This window comes from Schistocerca gregaria, chromosome 5 (assembly GCF_023897955.1).
Source record: "Schistocerca gregaria isolate iqSchGreg1 chromosome 5, iqSchGreg1.2, whole genome shotgun sequence".
NCBI lineage: Eukaryota > Metazoa > Arthropoda > Insecta > Orthoptera > Acrididae > Schistocerca > Schistocerca gregaria.
The window spans coordinates 460,886,310-460,904,228 of NC_064924.1; the positions used below are offsets into that span (position 1 = coordinate 460,886,310).

Sequence of the window (17,919 nt, forward strand, 5' to 3'; positions counted from 1 at the left end):
GGTGCGGTTCAAGTATCTCTACAGCCCAAGTGCTCTGCACTTTATGGAGTGGGCTGTGTGGCAATAAACAATTGATCAATCAAGTTTCATACATGTTCTGTGAAAGTATTGATTGTTCTCTGTCCAATTTGTTCTTCATATCATTTGAAATTACTGGTGAATTTCTCAATAAGAAGTGTTTAGCATTATTAAGTTCACCTACAAGTTATGTATCATTTGAAATTACTGGTGAATTTCTCAATAAGAAGTGTTTAGCATTATTAAGTTCACCTACAAGTTGTGTCTTCTGGTGCTGTTTCACACATACCATCTTTTTATAGAACAAGGGCCAATAATATACTTCCTTTTCTGGATATCTACTGGTTTCATTATCATTTTAGTAGAAGTATGAATCAGTTACTAAAATTCAGGATACTTGTTTAAGATTCATTCTCTCTCTCTCTCTCTCTCTCTCTCTCTCTCTCTCTCTCTCTCTCTCTCTCTCACTGCCCATCTTGCTTTTACCCTTGCGTTGTGTAAAGTATTCAAGATTTTGGCTGAGAGAGTGTGTGTAAACTTCTGCACAGTTGATGCACCTGATTAAAGAGCTCCTTTCATTCCATCCCCATGTCACAGGTGAAAGGATGTATGCTTTAAGATGCACTGATTTAGTGGGGCAGAAAAAAGAAGAGAAACTCACACAGTAAACTGTATCGATACTGTTTTCACTAATCACGTCTATAAAGATTAGGCAGGAACATTTAAGGTATGAAAACTAACTTGAAAAGGAACTCTGGCACAGAATAATTGTTAATGTTTAGAAATAAGATAGAAGAGCCAAAAAGGCTCTTAAATGTTTTCAAGAAAACATTTTCATGCCAAGGAAATGAAGTGACAAATAAATTAAAATGGATCACACAGGGAATGAAAATTTCTAGGGCAAGGAAAAGGCAGATGCACAAACAACTAAAATATAACAGACATACTGATTTCATTGAATATGTGAGACTATATAAAATTATATTTAAAAGAGTGTCCAAAGCAGAAAAACAGTTGGCAAATATCTGGATAATTTTAAACCATAATATAAAACTATGGCTTTGAGGTCAGTCATTAAATCTGAATAAGTGTTGATGCCTGCAATGAAGAAATTTCAAAAATTACCTCGAAGAAACAGAAGTCCACCCAATTCAAATGACAGAGTGCTTCAATGAATTATTTATGAATGTAGCAAAATCTGTTGTCAATGGAACAGATTACCATAACAAAGTGAGTAAATTTTGATCTTGATGAAAATTCTCAACATCTTACAAAATTTCAAAGTGTTTCCATAAAGGACATAGAAAATTAATATTTAGCATTAAAAAGCAAAAATTCTCTGGATTGGAATGGAATACACACCAAAGTTATTGAAACAGCACACACCATAATTTCACACCCACCAGCTAAAGTAATTAATGTTTTGAAACTGGTTGCTTCCCACACGCACTGAAGAATGCCAAAGTTAAACGAGTTTTCATAAAGAGATCAAGAGATATTGTGGGACATTATTGTCCTATCTCAGTTACTTTAGTCACATCTAAAATATTTGAAGTAGCTGCAGTTACCAAACCCAAAACTTTATTGGATATATCTCATTATTCTAAACAGTCAGTTTGGTTATCAACAAGTGAAAACACTATAGAAGCAGTAAACAGTTTTGTTGGTGAAATAAGCACATAATTAAACAAGGACAATAAGTTCACAGGAAACTTCTTTGATCTCATCAAGGCTTTTGATTCTGTAAACCAAGCCTTGCTTATTTACAAAATCATCAAATGTTGCATTAGAAAAAGTGACCTACAATGACTTATATCCAATTTCTGTAACAGAAAAAACAGAGTGGGGTAAATTATTATTCCAATTGAGAAATAATGTCTCTGGATTTTGCACAATGTTCCATATTCGAGAGAAGTCTTTTGTTCATACACAGACACAAGAAACAAAAAAACGTGACGCTTCACACTGGATAAAACCGTATACCTAGCTCTGCAGTACAGGAAACAAAAATTTGTAATAAATTGAAAGAGAACAATTAGGTCCACTGAAACGAAAGCTATATAAGGCACTGCTACTGAAATGTTATTATTCAGAGGACGAATTATTAATCTGAGTTGCACACAACTTCTCACATATCCAGTTAAGTAAACATAATCAATTATAAAAATATATGAATGAAAATAATTTGTGATAATCTAATGTAACTGGATAGATAAAAAAATCTAAACATGTGCCAGTAGGAGAAAATACGTATACAGCTTGCATATTTCAATACCTTTATAAGCATTCTCTCCTGCTGCTGCTGCTGCTGCTGCTGCTGCTGCTTGGTGAATAGATACAATATCTATCCTGTTACATTATGTTCACTACGGATCAATTGGAATGAAAGTAAATCTAATCTAATCTAATCTTATAAAAATATCATTTTACAGTTATGTTATTGTTTACTGGCATCAAAATTGCTTTAACTATAATGCAAATTTCTGATATTTCTCCTGTGCGCAAACCAAATGGATTGCAAATGTATGTCATGATATGAATAAATTAATCACAGTTCACACAAGTTACTGTACACTGAGAGTGCACAACGATTTTCACTTATTTATCCCACAGTAAATTATTTTCATTTCCTTCCATTAACATGCTATGCAGAGTGGGATGAAGTAGACAAAGGAAATTTGAGGTGCTGGAAATCATAACATTTCAATACAACAGAATTTTCTACAAAACAAACACAGCATCACTTACTAGATATTGTATGCAAAGTTCTATATTAACTCTCATGTCACATTTCTCCCACAGCTACTGTTTTAATTTTTCCCCTCTCTCCCAGAAAGTGATCTTCTGAAGTTTCCCTGATTCAAAACTGTCTCAAAAAAACCCAGTGCTTTAAAATCTTTTACTCTTATTCCAACAGTTTCCTCCATTTCCATGGATGAGAGGCAGAGGAGTGGGGACAATGACAGATAGCTGCATTGTAAATTACAAGAAGTTCACATGTCAACAATAAATATTGTCTTTGTACTTCAGGTATTTTTTGTGCACTGCTGTGATGGAAACTCCATTTTAACATACACAGTTTCAATGAGTAATATGGTCACTGAAATGCTGTGCATAAAAATAATATCTTCAACCAGGCAAACCTGCTAGACATCTCAGAATATACTTCACAGACAATCTCATGAACAAAATATACACAATACTATTTACCTGCCACCTGAGAATTAAGGTTGCATTAATATTGAGAGCCTCCTCCATGCCGGTAGTATCATCATTCTCTAGTTGACTAGCAACAGAATTCCTTGAGACTTCTGCAGTTTCATCTGCCCCTGAACTGGAGATGACTCTTGCCCTGTGTCTGTTATAGAAGTCCACATACGGGCTCTCCCTAGCAGAAGTTACATTCTCTACATGGTCTTCAATGGGAAGATCAGAAAATGGATCAGCTCTTTCCTCTGAAACAGAATTATTGTTGATTTTTCTTACACTTAAATTTTTTATGAAATGTAGTCAAAAGTAGTTAGGTATGATATAGCACAGCATTATAAGTACATCACAGTGTACTGCCAGGAGTAAATATGACACAGAGACAAGGTCGGACTTGTGTTATGCTGACTGCCAACAGATTCAAACAATTCAATGCTGAATGGTATGTCTGAAATAAATTTCTCAATGCACAGCATGGGGAACATTTTGAAGGGCTATTTGCATAAATTATTTTATGTTTATACCCTCGAGAAAGAAATCCAGGAGAGAGAGAGAGAGAGAGAGAGAGAGAGAGAGAGAGAGAAGTAGATTCAGTACACGATGGTTGTATCCAGTCTTTCGAGTAAGAAATGTGTACTCCATATGGTGAGAGAAGAGCTCTGACAGTTGATGCGGCCTTGGCATGCGTGCTTAACGCATCCACGATGACCAATCAGATCGTGAGCTTTTGCTTACGTTATCATGGTAACGGCCCAGTGTTGCTGTAGTGTTGAGCGACTTCATCTATCCATGTTCTGCAGATCTCATCACAAGAAGGGGTGCTACAGATGTGTAACGTCTCAAAATACACAGTCTATAAACTACACTAATGAGTGCCATGAGTGTATTATTTGTAAACAATATTTGCTTTATTACACACACACACACACACACACACACACACACACACACACACACACACAAAATGGGCTCACATTAGTGTCATCTATAATTAACAGAAAAGCAGTTACTGTTCAGTTGATTTTTATCTACAGCAATGTTGAAAATTATGTTATATTGATTGCTATTGAAAGATAAAAATTATTAATTATATACATAAAATTTTATCTGTAATAAATAATACTTCTTTATAGTGCTACAAGATTTGCAAATCCAGAATTCAAATAATATATCTAACTGAATGTTATCCCAAAATTTGATACTGCTAAAAAACCTGAACTCTAACAAGTGAACTTGACAAAAAACAGTCCAATAATTAGCAAAAACTAAAATAAAAGTTCATCAAAACAGCACAAAATTTAATTCCACTTTGAAAGAAACAAAACACCCTTGGTGGAATGCAGATTGTGAAACAGCAGTTAAGTCTAGGCATGAGGCATTCAAAAATTGGAATACTGTAGTAACAAAGCTGAAAATACGCACACCACCTTTCAAACAGTAAGTAAAGAAATATCTAAATTAATCTGACAGACTAAAAGAAACTACAAAAATGCCAATTTCTTTGAAACTGAAAAAGACTTCCAAACAAACAATACAATAAACTTTTATAAAACATTCAAAGCAAAACCGATTACCAACCTCAAAGTCTTTGCTTCAAAGATGAAAATGTCAGTCTGGCTCTTAGCAACCAGGAAAATTGTAAGGTACTTACTAATTATTTAGAAAAACTATTAAACTGTAATCAGCAAATAAAATCCAACCACAGCAAACTAGTAACACCAACCCTAACTCTAAAGAACAGCACAAAATAGAAATAACTAAACAAATTAAGAGACTTAAAAACAATAAAGCATCTGGAGAAGACAGTATACTTGCAAAACTACTAAAATCAGCTGGCACTAATACCATAAAAAAGGTCACTCAACTAATAGGACATATCTGGCAAATATCTGGCAGATCTGAGAAAATATCTGAGGATTCGAAAACTGGCCTAATTCATCCATTGCATAAAAAAGGGGTGAAAAATTGGTGAAAAACAAACAGGTTTTAGACCAAACAGATCTTATCTGGAACAAATTCTAAATTTAAAACTAATCCTTAGGCACCAAAGTATTTCTAGTAAGAATACTGTATGTACATTTGTGCAGTGTCATTCTTTCCTCGTTTCTATTGAGTGCAACAGGAAAGAGAATGTCTAGCAGTGATATAAGGTATCCTGAGCCAAACACAATATGGTCACCTGTGGAATATGTATATAGATTTAGATTGTGGGCTAGTTGTACCTCTCTACTAATGTAGTTACTGCTTCCAATCATTAAAACACATGTTGTGACCAGTGTGTATAATCTTGACAAACATTTGCATAAACTCAGTCTTCTTGTGGGTAATTCAGGCAACATTGAAGAATTACAAAAAAATGAAGATAACCACAGAAAAGTACCAGTGAGATGATGGTTGTTAAGCATAAGAAAAGTCATTAGCAATGAGGAAATGCAAGTTACACCATGAGGTGTAACATACCACTACAGTGAAGTGATGTGTTTATAGTACCAATGAATAATGATTGTCAAACATGCAGTTAATTTTTATCAATTGGTTTAGTACATTTCGACACACACACACTGCCTGGAGATTTTGCATTATCTGTGCAAGTAACTGAGTCCAGTTGGAGACAGTATTTCTGCAAGAGGGGGTGATGCTGGCAGTTTGGTCAGGCTTTAAGGCACCTGCTAGTTTGGCAGTTATTCTATGCAGCTGTGCCCTTGCCTCGGAGACATACTGTGCTCCTTGGAATCGCACACATCATGAAAATGGACTATATCATGAAAGAAAGAGAAGATAGTCTGCTCTGAAGTACGATACAAAGTTTGCATTGAACTATCTATCAATTTGTATTTCTTGATATAATTGCCAAACAATAAAGGCACACAATTATTGTATAGGATTTCCTGAGACTGTATGAGCTGAAAGAATCTGTGTGTGTCTTAAAAGAGTGACTTCTATTAGTTAGTAGCTAATTGGAAATAGACAAGCTCAATTCCATTTCCAGTACAAGCTAAACTGTACAGGAGACAAAGTCAACAAAAAGAAGAAAGAAGACACCAGGAGGGGAAAAATACTCCAGAGAAGCAAGCCAGTAATATCTGGACAGCTCACAACAGCATGAGAATTAATGCACGAAATCCCTCTCCAAGCATATATCAAATACAGCTAGGAACTGTCCCAACATTCCGCACCAACGTCCCTACTCACTTCAATTGAGTGACAGGACATGCTTATCCAGGATGAGTTTTGGATTATATCACCAAAACTTTGCAAAACACGGAAATACTTTTTAGACAAAAATAGTCAGTTGTGAGAGCTTTTAACAATGGTCGTATTTTTGTCCTCATGTTCCCAATTGATATTCTGCAGCTGATTTCAGTTCCTCCTTTACCACCAGCTTCCATGCAATGTAAGCCTCACCATTCCATTGCCCTTACTATTTGCTTAAAACATATTTAACTTGGAAAAGGTCACCTATACACTGCTGAGAAAGAAAGCCTATACGTTAGGTCTGAGGCATTCGGTATACAAGGACACAAGAGGTATTTCTGAATATTATCCAAAATGGGAAGGAAGGAGGTCAGGCAGGACTGGAGTAGGTACAGATTTCAAAATATCTAGTATGTTATGCATGTCTGGATAAAGCTGGAGCTTATGAACAATCGTTTCTGTGAGTTATTCAAGCAAATCAGAAATCTGTTCAGTAACATTTAGAGATTCAGCCCATAAAGTAAAATTTATGAGAAAAATTTCACAGCCTTTCGAAATAAAAAACACGTGTATGACAAGGTGATGGGCTATCTCCAATTATTTTTAATAGTGTATTAGAGAAAACAATAAGAATTTGGAATGAAAAATTTATTGAACTCAACACCTCGCCTATAAGGTTAGGAAGAGGGAGCAGAAAGAATGAAATCAACTGTCTTGCATTTTCAGATGATTTTGCTATACTTTCCAAAATGTGGCATGTGCTATAACACAAATGAATCTCTTTGAAAAAAAACACCCAGCAGAACTGGCTTAAGAATTTCTGCAGAAAAAAAAGAAAATTTGTAACAAACATTAAGGATGCTCCAAAACTCTTGAAAAACAGATACTGGCCAAATAAAGAGGGTAAAAAAATTCAAATATCTCGGGGAGATAATCCAAGAAAATGCTTTGGAAAAATCTGCCATAGAGGAAAGATTGAATAAAATTGGGAGAGTATATAGTATCATCAAAGATCTGTAAAATAAAAAGTGTCTATCCAAAAATGCAAAAACAAGGCATTACAACACAGTAGTGAAGCCAGAATGCCTACATACAAGCAAATGTCTGGCATTAAACTAAAATTTAGATAAATTAGAAGTACTAGAAAGGTGAATAATAAGGGTAATATTAGGACCACAAAAGAAAATATTAAGTAGAACCACAAAACACAGGAGGAAGTTGAAAACTATGAAGTAATGCTGAAATATACTGAAATATAGAAAATAATGAGAAAAAGAAAACATGTTTTTTGGACATTTATTTTGAATGCAAGACACTGGATAGATAAATAAGATTTTCAAATATTTATGAAGTAAAAAGTCCCAACAAGCCACATCAACAAAGTAAAATAAGATTTAGAAAGAAACAATATAAAATCAGAAGATATAAACAACAGAGAAGTCTTTTGGGAAAAAGTATTGAAAATGGAAGGATTCCAAGGCAGGGTAGCTAACAAGACTAGTTCAAAATGGTCTGAAGACAGAAAGAAGAAACATAGTGAACAGATGAAAGCATGCTAAAAGAAAAGAACAAAGAATGAAGAACTGAAATTGGAATGTGGTCCTTAGGTGGCCTATTCACAGCATAATAATAATAATAATAATAATAATAAATTAATAATAATAATAATTATTATTATTATACTACTACTACTAATAATAATAATAATAATAATAATAATGTAATGAATACCCAAGACCAATGGAAGGAGGGAGATTAGGTTTTAACATTCTGCTGACCATGAAGTCATTAACATTATTAATGGAATATAAGCAAGGATATGACACAAGATCAGCTGAGGCCTTTTCAAATGATAGATCTCACCATTAACATCAAATATTTTAGGAAAAACAATGGAAAACCTAAATATGGGGATTTGATTCCCACTCCCCTGCATATAATTTCCATGCTGATGCTGAAACATCTCACTAAGCATATTAATGGAAAGGAGGTGAAGGAAGGGCATGTGAGGTTTTGGTAAAATGAGAAAATTTATAGGTTCGGAATTATGACTCAGAATGAGTCTGGTGTATTACGGGTACTTCTACTTTAATGTGTAAAAGGAGGATAGGGCTGCTGTGGAATCCCTACACAGACTGTATATTTATTCTGAATGAAGTTAAACTGAATATTTTCTTCAATGGTAACGTGTGTGGAGTGCCATTACTTTGATTTTCATGTATCCTCAGGTTGCGTGATAAGGCAAACACATTTTATTGCACGTCACAATCCAGCAAAGGAAAATCATTTTGTCCATTACAGCATGAATTTTGCATTTAATAAGATTTAGAATTGGCAAGGCTATTATGAATTCACTGTTGGATCAAACACTGCTACAAGCAATGATGGTGAGTTCTGAAGTGTGACATGAGCAACAGAGAAAACTACAGAGCCAGCAACTCTGAGGTGAAAACTTGCGTTCTATTATTTACACACTATACACTGATCAGCCACAACATTATGGGCACCTGCCTAATAGCTGGTATGTCCACCTTTGGCCCAGACAACAGTGGTGATGCATCATGGTGTGGAAGCAATGAGGCCTTGGTAGGTTGCTGGAAGGAGTTGGCACTACACCTGCACACGTCATCCAATTTCCGTAAAGGAAGATGGTGATAAGTCTGACACCTCATTTAATCATATCCCTGATGTGTTCGATCAGGTTCAGATCTGGCAAGTTGGGAGGAGAGCACATCAATTGGAACATGTCACTGTGTTCCTCAAACCACTCCATCACACTCCTCATCTTGTGATGTGACCCATTAACTTGTTGAAAAATGCTGCTGCCACATGGAAACAATCGTCATGAAGGGGACGTACACGGTCTGCAAGCAATGTATGATGCACTTTGGCCATCATTATGCCTCAAACAAGCTCCACTGGACCCATGGATGCCCACGTGAATGTTCTCCCGAGCATAATGCAGCTGCCACCAGCTTGTCTTCATCTCACAGTATAGGCGCCAAAGAGCTGCTCCCTCTGGAAGATGATGGATTCACTCCCTCACACCAGCATGATGAAGAAGGTATTGGGATTCATCAGATCATGCAACACACTGCCACTGCACCACAGTCCAGTGCCGATTGTCACATGCCCATTTAAGTCATGGTTGCCAATGTCATGATGTAAACATTGGCACATGCATGGGTTGTTGGCTGCGGAGGCCCATCATTAGGAGTGTTCGGTACATTGTGTGTTCTGATACAGTAGTACTCTGCTCAGCATTAGTCTAATGCTAGTCCCTTCACAGTTCGTCGCCTGTCCTGTTTTACTAGTCTGCTCAACCTATGATGTCTAAAACCTGTAATGAAGGGTGGCCACCCAACCCAATGATGTTGGGAACGAGGTTTCACCACGTGTTGAAGACACTGATTGCAGCATTCCTCTAACACCCGACAAGTCATGCAGTTTCTGAAATGCTCGTGCCGAGCCTCCATACCATCACAATTTGCCCTCGGTCAAACTCAGATGGATAGCATGCCTTCCCGATTCTACACACGGACAGCACGCTCACTGATCTATGTGCAACAACCGTGTGTCTCACTAGCAGTGGTTCCTCACCAGCTAACATCGCCTGGACGGATTTATATCAATAGTAGGTTGATGGTAATAATGTTCTGGCTAATCAGTGAATTTAATTTCTAGGTAAGCTTGATGATCATTTAAAGGAAAACTTGTATGATGTTTGAGTTATTCTCGCAAGATTTAACAAAGGCGTAATTGTGAAGCAATTTTATTGTTATTAAGTTGAATGCTGGCCTTCGACGAAAGAATTGGAACAATGACTTGCTGTTTTATGGAAACAAAGATGCTCAATGGGACATCTGGATTGACACTGCTCCATGATTACATCACATATGGTGAAGTTCGTAAGTTACATGAAGTATCGACAACAGTAGAGCAGATGCAGCAACAGTAGGGCAGATGCAACAACAGTGGCAAAGACTGGTATTAGTCTGAGAGTAAATACTTACTGGCCAGTAGGATGACTTAGGCAACAATGGCTTGACACCCTGCACAAAGATCTCACGATCTCAGTCCTGCACGTTCATTAGGCACAAGATCAGATAAAATTGCAACAGAACACTAAAACAGTGGACCCTGCCAGCAAGAGGGACAGATGGTGAGGGTGGTGATGGTGAGAAGGAGGAGGAGGAAGAGGAGGAGGAAAAAGAAAAAAAGAAGAAGAACACATTATTTATGCAGTTTCTAAAAATGAAATTGTTGACTTGTATAACACGAATGCAACAGCTAAGCTTCTCTAGATGTGTGTCAAAATAAATGTTATAACATAAAAATCAATGTATACTCCACAAAATTATAAAGTAGGGGTCTCTCTTCCAATAGTGTTTCATCCATCCTTGCGCCACAAAGATTACTTGCGTTTATCATAAATACCACCCAAGGGAAAAAAGGAACTTAAAGTTCAATAACAATACTTACAATTATACACACAACCAATACCACTTAAAGAAAAATGTCACATTAAACAGAAATAGTCAAGTCACGAATGAGGGGAACAGGTTCTGCAAAGAATAAAATTTATAGCCAGAAGATAACTAATATTAGGGACAGCGAACACTGTTTGTGAGTGATGAGCAGTCATATATAAGCAGCTAATATAAAATTCTCATCTGCTATGAACCCCTTAAACACTACCATACACCTGATGTACAGAATTTTTAATCACTATTATCTGAAACAATTATTACACCATCCAGTGGTTCAGTATCACAAAATATGATTAACTTACGTTTGTGTTTCTGTCTGCGTGCACTAAACACAAAGTGAATTGACTCTTGTGCCTGAAGTTTCACTCCTGAAATGAAATAATATTTAACTCAGTTGAATTAACAAATTATTAACAGCTACAATGATGTTAAAACAAATATAAATTGCAAACTATAACTATATACTACCTGTAGGAACAGCTATTTTTCCACATAGCTGCCACGTTTTGCTGACGAGTGAAACCTGAGTGACTGATACCTCTGTCAATATAGGATCGTGTACCTGCAAATTAAGATAAGGGCATATAGAAATTATTCCTTGTTTCAGTATTACATGATAACATATAAAGAGTAATTATAGTATTCACAAATGGGTACAACGAAGATGCTTCCTAAAAGCTTGAGGAACAATGAGGCGTATCTTTGGCAACACTGAGGAAACCTATGTGGCTGAATCTTCAACCACTGAAGACGCTAACTATTTTAATTTGTTTTTGACTCTGATAAATAAATAAAAAGTATGACATAACAAATAGTAATTATTATTGTCCGTTAACAGTTACATGCACAAAAAGACTGTTCATGCACTTGTACACATTTGGCTCCTCTGAGAGAAGTCTCTGGTGTGTGAGAAGTTGACACAGATCTGTGTTTCATATGATATCGAGTTAATTTTATGAAATATAATAGTACTAGAGGCACTGCCTGATTGCAGCTGGTCAGAGTAAAGATTTACTGTTACCTTGTTTCTTGATTACTATCAAATAAATATTTTGTTTTTGTCACTGTTCCTTTTTTATATTTTATTGGAACACTTGCTTATGTACTTTTAATGTTGGCAATCTGATTCAGACATCACATGCCTATGTGTCACCCTTGAATTATTTTTGTGCCAAAGTACCTACATGTCTACCCTACTTTCCCAACAACAACTGGAAACTGACTATTATTTCGTGGGATCATAAAGGAAGACCACAAATTCTACATTGCATGTTGCATCTAGTCAAATTTCATGAAGTGTGTGAATTTTCTTTCTATTTTTTTCCTTCTGCTATTGTTATTCACCTGATTCTCAGTTTTCATATGAAAACTTCTCTCACATTTTCACATAGTTCTTCACTTCAACCTTCTCTTACACTTTTTTTCTTTTTTTTCCTTCAAATTACAGTATGGCATCTTTTTTCTTCCTTACTGTTTCTCCATGCCCTCTTATAGCTTTTAGATTTTGCATGACACTATGCAAACTCGCTCTTATGATATGGCATTTTAGTGACATATAAACAATTTTTATTTTTTGCTAAAATAATATTAATGCATTAGCACAAACCGTTATATACCTTCAAGGGGCAAAAGTTGTAGAACATAGGCATTTATGATTTATGGTTTCAGAACATTTCTAAAAGCACCTAGAACATTTGGGTCTCTCCTGTACAGCTTTGGTTTCAGTGGTACATCTTCAGTCTTGCCCACACATCTCTGTTATCAGCACCCTTCTGTATCCATCACGGATATCAAACTCGCATTCCCCTGCCAATATAACAGTATGTAAACATTGTGTCATCTTGCATGTAGGCTCACAAAACCTGACTAGTAGTGAATATTTTGGTAGGTGACTACCGTATGACACATGCAAAGAGTATAAAATGAGATTGTCACTTAGATGTTTCGCAAACTCTTCCCTTCAAAATGTGCTGCTGCTGTGCCCATGGAGCAACAGTGACTGCTTTAACTGAACAGTGCACTACTGCAGATTCAAGCATAGACAATGCTGATGTAAGTCGGTAATCTTTGTGATTATGTCGTCACACTGTTTTGCACTGGTGCCAATAACATCATTCCAACAGTTGTGGCATCGCATATGGTTGGTGAACAGCTGTTCAGAATTCATTAATAAAGCAATTAGTGATGAAGCTACTCTTGACCAATAATTACTTGTGCTTTGCACAAAATTGTTCTATATAAATTTATATTACTATGAAAACTAAATTTGAAATGTTTCTTTTTTGTATTGTTTTTGTATCCTACCTAAATCTGAACCTCGCTCACTTGGCACATGTCAGGTTATGAGTTGGAATCCTTGGTACATACAATATTTACAAGCATTGTAGGTCTTTTCATGAAAGAGTAATATTTTAGAATGAGAGAGATTACATCTCACTACACACCCAGTCGCATCCCACACAGTCACTGTTATTAAATTTTCTTATTAGCAAAAGGAGACCAAGAGCTATCTGCTATCAAAACTGTGTATATGTGGTAGTGGACAACAGTGAATGCTTACTAACACACACTTAAATATATTGGAATCTCTACACTGAGAGAGAAGTGTCTTGTAATGGAAAACTAGTACACTACAACATGGTGGTTGTACAAGAAGCCTTGTATGTGACAGAAACCACATTAACTAGAGGGATTATAAAATCAGATACACTGAGACATGAATGGAAAATTCTTTGAAAAATCTACAGTGGTGCTCTCTGAGACACAGACAACATCACAGATAAATTTAGGAAAAGATGCCTACACTTGTATTGGCACCTATGTGTGATGGATGAAAAAATGTTCACTAAGAAAATATTTATCATAATTAATGCAATTAAATTAAAGACCACTTGGATGAAAGAAACACAAGACAACCAGGAATAACTGAAAATATCAGAAGAAATTAAGGGCAGAAAACAACTCAGGAATAAACATCAGAAACAAGAAATTTAACAAGTATGAAGAAAAGATACAACAGGCGAAAAAACAAAGAGAAAAGAAAGGAAAAAACACAGTGAATTAATAAAGAGGCTTTTAAAACTGAAGACAAGGAAGTGAACCTGTGACTGGCTCAAGTGCACACACTCTCCTAAGGCAGGATAATCAAAGAGTGAGAGTGAGAGATAGTATTTTTTAATAGGCAATCTGTTAAAGATATTTGCACAAGGCTCTAGAAATCCTTTAAGAATTCTAGATTAGCAGGCAAAGTCTACATTGATCTTATTTTTGTTTTTTGTATTTTTTTTAAGATTGTGATTAATCTGAAATAGGTCTTCAGTATTAATTTCAGATACTGGAGTTCACAGGTTTGACAATTTAATGTATTTTTATATTTGGACAGTTTAAGAGTCACTTATATTTTCTTGAACACAGGAAGAGTTGTTCAGAGAAAGCTACTACTTTCCATATATATGAAGTACACAATAAGGACTCTAATAACACAATTATACTAAAGGTGTCCAGGGAATGAGCAGATGTAGGTGTCCAATACAGGCAGAACATTATTACTATGGGACCGACCACTAATTACATTTTTAATTTATTTTATCACCTTCTTCTAGTAAAATATTGGATGAGTTTTGGAACATGATCTGTTCAGTAATTCAGTGAGTGAAATACATAGGTGACACACACAGGAAACTTCCAAACTAATTTAATGTTGCCATTTACTGCAGAAGATAACATTAAAGAGCACTTCACCAAGGTGTCATGTAACAGTATTATGAAAGAGATAGTTGCTACTCACCATATAGCAGAGACACAGTTGCAGATACGCACAATAAAAATACTGTCAGAAAGCGAGCTTTTGGCCTACATGGCTTTAGTCGGAAATACCCCCCTCCCCCCCTACACACACACACACACACACACACACACACACACACACACACACACACACACACAACTCATGCAAACATGACCACAGCCCATGGTTGCTGAGGCCAGACTTTGACCAGCAGAGGATGATGAGAGAAGCAAGTGGGTGGTGCAGGTAAGGAGGAGGCTGAGGCAGGAAAAGGGAGGGATAGCATGGTAGGGATGAGGAATGGAAAGTTTTGCATGTAGGAGCATACAAGGATGAGGTGGAGAGAAGGTGGGAGGGAGGGAGGGAGTGGAAAAAGATAGAAGTAAAAAGACTGTGGGTGCGTTGGTGGAATAGAGGGCTGTGTAGTGCACGGATGGGAATGGGGAAGCAACTATATGGGTAAGGAAATGACTAACAAAGGTTGAGGCCAGGAGGGTTATGGGAACACAGGGTATATTGCATGGAGAGTTCCCATCTGCACAATACAGAAAAGCTGGTGTTGGTGGGTAGGATCCAGATGGCACAGGCTGTGAAGCAGTCATTGAAATGAAGAAAGTCGTGGTGGGCGGCGTGCTCAGCAATAGACTGGACCAGCTGTTTCTTGGACACAGTTTGTTGGTGGCCATTAATGCAGAGAGTCAGCTTGTGGTTGTCATGCTAATGTAGAATGCAACACAGTGGTTGCAGCTTAGCTTGTAGCTCACATGACTGGTTTCACAGATAGCCCTGCCTTTGATGAGATAGGTGATGCTTGTGACCGGACCCGAGTAGGTGTTGGTGGAAGATGTGTCTGATAGGTGATGCTTTTGACTGGACATAAGTACATATTGGTATTGGTGGTGGTGGTGGTGGTGGTGGTGGTGGTGGTGGTGGTGGTGAGAAGCTGTCTATGAAACCATTCAAATTGGAGCTAGTGCAGAACTACAGTCGATGATGCCATGCTGGGATGGGTATGGCAAGAATTTGATTACTGTATTGACACCTGCTGGGTCATTCATAGTTCGCACATCGAATGCTTGTAAAAAAACTTTCAGAGTTTCTCTTCAAAATGGCAATACGTATGACATCTGTACAATGTTTACTTCTTGTGCATTAAATAACTGAAAGCGGTCCTGGACCTTGTACTGATCAGATAAAATTTTTCTATAAGATCATTTCAGCAGAAAGCTGTATGTACCTCAGATACATGCCATCCATCAACTGTTCATGTGGTGGAAGATTTATGGGACAGGTCTTCCATCTAGGTCTATTAAAGGTACATGAGCCATGAGGCACGGGATTGGGAGCAGGCATTATGTAGGGACGGACGAGGATATTGTGTAGGTTTGATGGGTGGCAAAATACCAGTATGGGAGGGGTGGTAAGGATAGTGAGATAGTAGGTAGGACATACCTCATTTCAGGGCACAAAGCGGTAGTCGAAACCCTGGCAGACAATGCGATTCAGTTGCTATAGTGCTGGGTGGTCTGAGTCACGAGAGAAATGCTCCTCTCTGACTGTATGGTGGAGTTATGGGAGGTAGTGGGTGATTTTAGAGAGAAGGCATGGGTGACATTTTTTGGGAAGGTAATTATTATTTCAGTGAGAGCCTTGGTGTATTTTGAGAGATTGCCTGTCACTACAGACATGACGGCCACACGTGGCTAGGTTGTATGGAAGGGACTTCTTGGTATGGAATGGGTGGTAGCTGTCTAAGAGGAGGTATTGTTGGTGGTTGGTAGGTTTGATATGGATGGAAATACTGACGTGGTCATCTTTGAGGTGGAGGTCAACGTTGAGGTGGGTGGCTTGTTGGGCTGAATAGGACCAGGTGAAATGAGTGGGGGAGAAGGTGTTAAGCTTCTGGAGGAATGTGGATCAGGTGTCCTCGCCAGCGATCCAGATCTTGAAGATGTCTTCAATGAATCTGAACCAGTTCAGGGGGTGGGTATGTTATATCAGCCTGTCCATGATGACCATTTTTCCTATGAAAGCCTGGGACAACGGGAGATAGAAGCTGCATACATGTACACCCTGTGATCATGCTGAATGTAGTGTGTGCTCATACTGAGACCTGTGTTCAGAAGGGAAGCTATAATGTTAACTTCTTTGCATGTGTATCAACTGCCTGGAGGTTAATCTATACCATATAGTGGTAATTTTTTTCATACAATTATTTGCATTTCTGTTAGAAATTTTCATCAACTGATTAGAAAAACTCTTATCACTGAATACTCTACTCGTCTACAGTGGTCTGCATCCATTTGCCAAGAACACAGAAACTGAAGTATTTGCAAAAGCTCTCCTTACTTGTTAACTTGCTCAATTTTAATAATAGCTTTGACTAGGTTTGTGTGTGTTTGTAGCTGAGTGGTCAGCACAGCTGACTGCTACCATAGGGATCCAGATTTGATTCCTTGTATTGCTAGGGATTTTTCCTTGGTCGGAAGACTTGTACAGGGTGTATTCTGCATCATGAGGCCAATTGAGGAGCTACTCGGTAGATTAGCAGCAGTTCTAAGGTCAAGAAACCCAACAACAATCGGGAGAGCAGTGTGCTGACCACATGCCCCTCCACACCATATCCAATGTTGCCACTGGTGGAGGATGACACGGGGTCAGCTGGGCCTGAGTACAGGGCGTACATAAAGTCTGGGAACACTTTCAATTATTTGTTGCACAAGAACCAAACATTGTACAGATATAATGTATATGTCATTTTGAAGAGCAAGTTTTTTATCTTCCATGTATATTGCCACAGCATAGTTTGGTAATTTGCCGATAGTCAGCACTAGTCACAAACATGGAGAGTTAAGGTGTGGGGCGAGCTTTCTGTGTTGGATTTCGACAAAAACAAATATGCTAGAGCTGTTCAACAGATGTTTAGCACCAAGTATGGTAGGAAGCCGCCAACAAGGAAGGCCATTTACCACTGGCACAACAAATTCGCTATGTCAGGTTGCTTGTGCCTGGCAAAAAGAAGCGGATGTCCCAGTGTGAGTGAAGTGAATGTGGAGTGTATAAGAGAGACATTCATAAGGAGTCCAAAGAAATTGGTGCGTTGTGCATCCCATGAACTTGAAATGGCTTCAATGGCAGCCTGGAAAGCCTGCAACAGAAGCTGTCTATGAAACCATTCAAATTGGAGCTAGTGCAGAACTACAGTCGATGATGCCATGCTGG

At 37.5% G+C, this 17,919-nt stretch overlaps 1 protein-coding gene across 6 annotated transcripts in view; it reads right to left on the reverse strand.

The window, feature by feature from the left end:
- Positions 1-17,919, reverse strand: part of LOC126273168 (trafficking protein particle complex subunit 8) — a 269,428-nt gene that overhangs the window by 50,073 nt on the left and 201,436 nt on the right. For all 6 annotated transcript variants that reach the window (XM_049976647.1, XM_049976646.1, XM_049976644.1 and 3 more), the window contains 3 exons: positions 11,379-11,472; positions 11,213-11,278; positions 3,229-3,473 (listed from right to left, as the gene is read on the reverse strand). In XM_049976647.1, coding sequence (XP_049832604.1) covers positions 3,229-3,473; positions 11,213-11,278; positions 11,379-11,472 — 405 coding nt within the window. The remainder of the gene's footprint in view (positions 1-3,228; positions 3,474-11,212; positions 11,279-11,378; positions 11,473-17,919) is intronic.